The sequence below is a fragment of the Gavialis gangeticus genome, unplaced genomic scaffold, assembly GCF_001723915.1.
Source record: "Gavialis gangeticus isolate Ggan-Ray unplaced genomic scaffold, GavGan_comp1, whole genome shotgun sequence".
Lineage (NCBI taxonomy): Eukaryota > Metazoa > Chordata > Crocodylia > Gavialidae > Gavialis > Gavialis gangeticus.
In genome coordinates this window covers 24,627,523-24,636,106 of record NW_017729030.1, presented here as the reverse complement: position 1 = coordinate 24,636,106, position 8,584 = coordinate 24,627,523, and the positions used below count along the sequence as shown (strand labels likewise).

General features: G+C 38.3%; 1 protein-coding gene across 2 annotated transcripts in view; it reads left to right on the top strand.

Annotated features, from left to right (window-relative positions):
- Window positions 1-8,584, top strand: part of PRDM5 (PR/SET domain 5) — a 208,402-nt gene that overhangs the window by 56,854 nt on the left and 142,964 nt on the right. For both annotated transcript variants that reach the window (XM_019522042.1, XM_019522041.1), the window contains exon 3: window positions 914-1,036. In XM_019522042.1, coding sequence (XP_019377587.1) covers window positions 914-1,036 — 123 coding nt within the window. The remainder of the gene's footprint in view (window positions 1-913; window positions 1,037-8,584) is intronic.

Genomic DNA, 8,584 nt, shown 5'->3' with positions numbered 1-8,584 from the left:
AGCTGACAAATGGTGTGAAATGAGAATAGAGAAATGGCCCTTTAGTGTTTCAAGAAGGATGCTCTTGATGGCCTTGGTGAGGTAAGCATTGGTGGAATGGAAGTGTTGGAAGTTAAACTGGGGAGGATGGTAGAGTGAACCAGAGGGAAAGTCTAAGCAGTGGGAGAAGACAATCTGCCCAAACATCTTGGAGAATAAGATAATGAGAAAGATATGACAACACAGGAGTGCGTTGTTAGGAGATGAGAATGAGCCAGACGAAAATGAGCAGATAAAAATAATTTGGGAAGGAGTGGGTGAGAGGCAGAATGTATTATGACAATAGACAGGAAGGCAGAAGGTCAAAGAACTAGAAAGATGGTAGGAGTGAAATGTTGGCACCACAGCAGTTGGTAGATAGTGAGCTCAGAAAGAGAATAGGAAGAGGAGGAGGCTGACATGGCAAAAGTGAAGGGCAAAAGCACTTCCTAGATATTATCATTTTTTTTTGGGTGGGGAGCAAGATCGCAGGCAGAAGGAGGGTGAGAAGGAAGACAGGACTGTGGAGATCCAGGAGTCAGGAAGGCAAGTTAGAGATCTTTATTAATAAAAAAAAAAAAAAAAAAGAGGAAAAGAGAATGAAGTCAAAGGAAAAAGATGAGACAGTTACTGGATTTATGAATAGCCCACCCAATGTTTGTTAGTATAAAGCAGATGATAACATCATGTACTTGAAGTAAAAGATTGATTTTCACCAATATCTAGAGGTGAATGTTGCATGCAGGATTCACCTGGCAAACATCAGGAGGTCTGGACATGTTAAATGTCTGTGTGCTTGTATAGAAAAATTATATATTTTTATTTTCATACAAGATGCAACCTTTTTCACCCTGTTCCTGGTTTTCATTTTGTTCGATGGTTTTTAATATTTCAGGTTCGTGGGAGTAAAGGTGAAGTCCTTTATGTTTTGGATGCCAGCAATCCACGACATTCTAATTGGCTACGTTTTGTCCATGATGCACCATCACAAGAACAAAAGAACCTGGCTGCCATCCAGGTACGTTTGTTGAGCCTTACCATTCATCTTCTGTTATTAGTTTAGTTAAGGTCTGCTCTTTTTTCTAGCCTTTATCTCTGGCAAAATTTGCAGATTACATGAAATACAGCAGCTTCAGTTTTCCCACCACCCTTTTAGAAGCAAGCTTTTGTCCTCAAAGATGTACTGTAAATAAATATCTACAATGATAACCGGACTAAGGACTGAGAGCATTTTTAGAAACAATTGAATGTTCTTTGAAAGGTTTTTAATTAAATAGCTCTGACTGAATTATATAAACTATGTTGGTTTGATCTATAGAATTTGAAATCCTGCTCATTTAAATGTATTTTAATTTATATTTGCAGAAGTATTCATATAATATTGCTACAGTTATTTTTTTTTCATGATAACCATATTCATCTAGGCTTCACTTCATTGATACCATTCCCATAATTGAAGACAGACATGGATTAGGGTTGAGATGGATCAGGGTAATTATCTTACAGGCTTATCCAGGTTCTCAGTAGAATTACTGAGCATATGGATGAGCAAAGAAAGCAGAATCAAGCCTTTATTTTTAAATTATTTTAAAAGTAAATAGTCAAAACACATGCAAAATATTCCACTGGAAGTCTAGCTCAGTGGGTCTGCTAGACCTCCAGAATGTTTAAGCAGAAATCAAGTGAAAGATCATAATGTTTTAATTTTCTTCATTAGTCTTGGGTACAGAAATGAGTTGCATACTTATTTGTTGCAGATAATAAAGATAAGGAATTTTCAAAGATTGAAAAATGAAAGGCCAGTTGCTGAAAAAAACTATTTAATTAGATTGTATTACATTTAACTGCATAGCCTTGTGACTGAAAAAATGTTATGTACTTATGCAAAGTATGAACTTACTAAAACTTAATGTAATTAGTCCTGATTGAGTACACAGCACTGTCAGTGCCATGGTTATTAGCAGCCCAAAAATGATTGGATCCCAACATGTTCAAGACTTCTAATGTCAGAAATGCTATTAGAAACCTTGAAAATAATGGGGATTAGGTACTGTTGGGATTAATATCTTGCCTTATTTTCAAGACTTCTAATAGTAGCCTTGAAATTGTTAACTCCTCTCAATTTCAAGACTTTTAGTAACAGCACTTCTCCATATTTGACAACAAAGGTTATGCAATCAAACAGAATACTGCAATTACATTAGAAAGCAAACAGTAAAGCTAAAATGTACTATGCACTTAGGTGGCTAATACACTTTATATGCATTTAACCAATGTTTGTTTTTAATGTAAAGACTGCACAAAAAAATTGGGACTGGCATTATGTATGCAGTTTGGTGAATTAACGTCCATTCAATATACATTCAAATGGAGATGAATGTAGTCTCCAGTCCTGTAATATCCATGTTGACTGCAGGGTACTCTTGGAGGCTATTGGCTTGAATGCAACTCCATGTGGGTGCAGCAGACCACCCATGTACTAGATGTTGTGGAACAGAGAAAAAAATCCCCAGCTTTAAATAGCTTTATACAGGCCTGTTGAAGTACTCAATGGCTTTTTTACTTCAGTTTTTACAGGCAAGGTCAGCTACCAGACTACTGTACTGGGCAGCAGCTGGGGGAGGAGGCAAGCAGCAGATAGTGGCAAAAAAACAAGTTAAGGTCTATTTAGAAAAGCTGGACATGTACAAGTCCACGGGGTCAGATGTAATACACCTAAGGGTGCTCAGGAAGTTGGCTGATGTGATCTCAGAGCTGCTGGCCACTACCTTTGGAAACTTGTGGCAGTCAGAAGAGGCCCTGGATGATTGGAAAGAGCAAATATGGTGCCCATCTTTTAAGAAAGGGAAGGAGGAGGATCTGGGGAGCTACCAACCACCCAGCCTCACTTCAGTCCCTGGAAAAATCAAGGAGCAGGTCCTCAAGGAATCTGTTTCTAAACACTTGGAGGAGAAGGTGATTATGAATGGTCAGCATGGATTCATGAAAGGAAAGTCATGCCTGACCAACCTGACTGCCTTATTTGAAAAGATGACTAGCTTTGTGGATGTGGGCAGAGCAGTGGATGTGATGTACCTTGACTTTAGCAAGGCTTTTGATATGGTTTCCCACAACCTTCTTGCAAGCAAGCTAAGTAAGTCCAGGTTGGACAAATGGCCTGTAAAGTGGCAGAAAACTGGCTGGATCATCAACCTCAAAGAGTAGTAATCGATGGCTTGGCAGTTATTATCAAGTGGAATGCCCCAGGGGTTGGTCTGAGGCCAGTTGTATTCAATACTTTCATCAGCTATCTGGTAGATGGGGTGGAGTGCACCTGTAGCAAGTTTGCAGATGACACCAACCTGGGGGGAGTAGTACATACACTGGAGGCGAAGGCTAGGATTCAGAGACACCTAGACAAGTTGGAGGATTGGACCAAAATAAATCTCATGAGGTTCAATAAGGAGAAATGCAAAGCCCTGCATTTAGGACAGAACAATCCTACATACTAGTACAGGCTGGGGGCTGACTGGTTAAGCAGAAGGTCTGCAGCAAAGGACCAGGGGGTTACAGTGGACAGTAAGCTGAGTCAACAGTGTGCCCTTGTTATGAAGAAGGCTAACAGCTTCAAAGGAGTGTTGCCAGCAGATTGAGGGACATGATTTTTCCCCTTTATTTGGCACTGGTGAGGCCCCATCTGGAGTACTGTGTCCAGTTTTGGGCCCCCCACTGCAGAAAGGATATGGACAAATTGGAGAGAGTCCAGTGGAATGCAACAAAAATGGTTAGAGGGCTGAGGCATATGACTGAGGAGAGGCTGTAGGAACTGGGCTTATTTAGTCTGGAGAATTGAAGACTGAGGGGGGCTTGATAGCAACCTTCAGCTGCCTGAAGAGGGGTTCAAAAGAGGATGGAGCTAGACTGTTCTCAGTGGTGGCAGATGAGAGAACAAGGAGCAATGGTCTTAAGTTGCAGCAAGGGAAGTTTAGGTTAGATACTAGGAAAAACTTTCTTACTAGTAAGACAGTAAAGCACTGGAACAGGCTAATTAGAGAGGTTGTGGAATCTCCATCCTTGGAGGGTTTTAAGATCCAGGCAGACAGAGCATGGTTTTGATGATCTAGTTGGGGATGGTCCAGTTTTGAGCAGGGGGTTGGACTAGATGACATCCTGAGGTCCCTTCCAACCCTATTTTTTTTAAGATTCCCACGAACCTATTTTTTACGATTCTAAGAAAAATATGCATTCTCTCATTAAACTATAATACGGAAAATATGTGAGTAGTACAGATGGATTCTTCATGTGGGTAATTTATTTTCTATAAAATGTATTTTCAAATTGTCTGAGTTTATTTGTAGATTTCTGCCAACTATTTTCAAATTTCAATTGTGAAACCTTTAATTTTGTTTCTTAAAATTTACCTGTTCATTTTGAAGTGGCAACTTTTAAAACAAAAAAATAATAACCATAAAGGAATTGAACAGTCCTCCAGATGATCAAAACTTTTTTTTATTGGCAAGGATTTTTTTTTCAGATCAAGTTAAACAAACATGTCTTTCAATATACTGGTTTGCATACTGAACCAAAATATTTAATCATTTGCACAGCTTGATTTTCTAAAATTCCTTTCTATGTCCACAGAAGGGACTTACTCCTCTATAATCTTACATTCTTGGTGACTCCAATGTCCATGTTGATGACATATCCATTCCCTTCGCTGTACTTTTCCTTGCCTTTTCCTTTTTATTCAACCTAGTTCATCTCTCCCACTCCCAACGGGCTATTCACTCAGCTAGAACTTCATCAAGAACTACTCTCTGTGTGATCTCTGTGTTGCTGAATTCCACATCTCTGACATCACTTGGTATTGTTTAGTATCATCTATCAACGTCTCCCATCATGTCCTCAAGTTAGCCTTTCTGTGACATTTGTTGCTCTCATCTCTCTCCTGCCTTACCTTTTCTTCCATTGTTATAGTAGTCATTTTTTTCCATTCCTTGTTCTCCACCATCCTTGACTCTCTTCTTCTGTCTCTTACCACAATGTCTGTTTTGTCATTTCTTAGCTCTGGATGAGCCCCAGAATCCTTCTGTGCCAGAAAGCATCTCTGGGATGAAATTCTAAGACCATGTAAGCTTTTTGCATGGAAATGTTGTTTCCTGCCTCCTTCAATTCTGGCTTCTTTCTAGCTAAACAGCAAAGCTTCTCCAATTATTATCTCCAATTACCCAAAATATTACCCAGCTGTTCTCCATCTCACTCATCAGATCATTTCCTCCTCCTACCTACACTTCTTCCTACACACAGAATTTGACTAATTTCTTCCAAAAGAAAATTGATAAAATACCCCGACTTTCCTGCTCTCCTCAGCTTGCCTTCATTTCCTACAGATGCAGAGGTTTATTGCTTGCATTCTTGCTCTAACTGCTTCACTTGTGCTAGAAATCCCATCCTGTCTCTTTGCCTAATATCCCTTGCATTTGCTCTTTTCTTCTTGAATCTTCTGCTCCTAAAATTACCAGCATGTCAAAAACCTTCCTTGACTATGGGTGTCTTTTCAATTGCTTTCCATCCTTTCATCTCTAACTTTACTGACTGTATAGTGTTGCTGCCTGGAATTCATATCCTGAAAAGCCATTCAATCTTGCTTGCACTTCTTGAATTCAACTGTAACCAAACTCTTGCTGAAGTATCTCCATCTGCTTCATCTGTCAGCTAGCTTTGACACAGTCTGTGATGCTCCTTCTTCAAATATTGTCTTTTGCTTCCATAGACCATGAGTAGACCTTGAACAGTATTTTGGTTTTCATCACTCAAAAAGCAAAATGAAGACTGCAGTAGAATTAAAGGGCCTGACAGATGTGACCAGAGTGATTAGAATCATGGAAAAGTTTCCATATTGGGAAAGAGAGAAAATATTAGAAAGGAAGGGATAGATATGATTGGTGTATGAAATAATGAAAAGAACAGAGAAGATAAATTTGGTGTTTGTATTTACCAAATTACCTAGATTTTATTCAGCACATCAGTAAACATGCAACTATCAGTGACTATAATATACCCATCTACTTTGTGACCCTAAGGTTATACTTATGTAGGTGCTGAACTTTAGACATATTCAGAAGGACTGCTAGTGTATAAAAGTCTCTGAAGGATTGGAGCCTTCTTTAGTATACATGAGTGCAAATGCTAAAGCTCTGACCTCCAACAGACTTCACAAAACCAGTCACATACTTCTTTAATATTATATTGCTATGTATTTTTCGTCTTTTCATCTATTTGCAAGTTTAGGACCCATTTCTCTCTTTAATGGCATGCTCCATGGAAATTTTCTTGAATAAATGGGAGTTCTTTTCATTTAGAACAGTTCCAGGAATAGGGCTTTTATTTACTATAAGAGAGAAGTAAACTATCCACCTGTATAGCCTTTATTAAAGTAATGCAAAGATAATGTGTAAGACATGGTTTGCAATCACTGCAAAAAGGAAATTTAATTGTCAGCAAAGTGATTTCAACTTCAGTATCATTGACTCTTATTACACAGTTAAAAAAAAAAGTTCAGTCACGTTACTGAAAGAATTCTGAAGCAATTAAAACATTAAAATAATTCATAATGCAGATTAGCTGTATCAAACACAAGAGAATCTTAATATTTCAATTGAATAATGACATATTGTCTAATACAGTGAAATATGTCAGTGTAATTATATAGAGGGCTAATTATCTAATTAACAAGAGAAAATGGAAAACTTAAATTTGGAGATGGCTACAAAACTCTTGTTCTAACTGGTACATTATAATTACCCTAATGAAAAGTGGAATATCTTCTGATGTTAACCTCAAGACATTTTATTTTATGAAAAGGAGGAGTTCTTTTGGAGCTTGGTGGTATTATGAATCAGCTACTTGATTTTATCTTCTTAGCCCATTGTTCATTTTTTAAAAATTGGACTGTGGGTAAATGCTCCCATGATGATTCTCACCACTTCAAGAAATATTGTGCCAGTACTTGCAATGATTAGCTATAAAACATAATAATACTGGTAATTAGACATCTTGGGAGAAAACACTCCCTTAGAGCATAACATGTCTGCTATAAACCTATCCTAATATTGATAAATTGTGTAGGCACTTTTGAGCAGTTCTTTAGAATACTCCTGAAAATTCCCTAGGAAAATTAACAACAGAGATAAATTCTGTTGTCTTTCACTGACAAAGCATGGGTTTTCATTTTGTAAAGAATCTAGAAAGAACTTCTTGATGTACTCTAGAACAGGGGTTTTCAAATGGGTATGCATACCCCAGGAGTACATGGCACTTTGCTAAAGGTTTCATACCTAAATTTCAGTAATGGTGAGGAGCTGCTGCTTAGTCAACACATGGTGAGTAATGGCGTTGCCTCACTTTGACATGTTTTTACACTCTTAAGGAATGAACATGTAGAGACATGTGAGGGTATAAGCAGCAGTACTTTGAAGAGAAAGGGCTACACTGTCAAAAAAGTTTGCAAACCACTGTTTTAGAAAGCTTTGTAACCAGATACCATCACTATAACTTGGAGTAATACCATATAAAATGCAGTTTAATGCAAGAAGGCTGCTAATCAGTTTACTGTTTGGCTAGTTTTTGGTCTTGCATTTAAAAGGGGGAGGAAATGGATATTGTTGCACATGTACAAATATGGCGGTGAACCTATTCCTGAGTGGACTGAAGTACACTAACAAATAACTTACCCTGAGATTACTCTAGTTAAGGGTCACACTCCATGAACATTGTTGTCTAGGTCTTAAGGTTTGAATAATATGCTTCCTGTTGAGTGCATATAGGGAATTTACTGGGCATAAGGAATTGGGACTTTAAGTTTTTTGTTTTTAATTAAGCTACTTGCGTGAGGTACCTGATTTGGTGAACTATCACTTAGATAATAGCTATTTCTGGTAATGCAGGATGTCAGGATTCTGAAAAATATGTAATGCTTAGGAGTCCAGCAACTAGAAAGTGTTTCTAATAGCTGATTGATAAAAAACAAACATTGCTGTGTGAGAACCAGCAGTGGACTGAAAAGTGGGATTGTATTGTGGATGTATACCTTTTTCGTATGTCCTTTTACAGTTTGAACTGACAAATTTGTTGTCTCCGCTGCCAGTTAACTCAGAAGTTGTATATGCTGTTTGTAATTTAGCCATAGAGTTACTGTTCTTGGATTGTATTTAGGTGGTCAGATTGATCTCATTGCCTTTAGCTGTGACACATTATGATGTGAAATATAAGTATGTTCTACTCTAGGCCAAGCCTAGAGTAGGCTTGTTATAAACTGATAAATAAATTTGACTTGTAATACCTAAGCAACAGTCCTATTGGGCATGTCCAGACGAGCACGCACGTGCCTCTTGCCCTGCCTCAAACCCCTTTGAGGTGGGGCAACAAGCATGTGCAGGAATGAAAAAATGTTCCCCATGCTGCAATTTTGCAGCGTGGGGAGCAAATCAGACCCCTGGATTTCTAGTGGTCTAAAAAAATCAAAGTTTAAAAAAGCGGACCAGGGCACCCTGAGGCAACCGGAGGCTGGGTCCTCCATAGAGACACT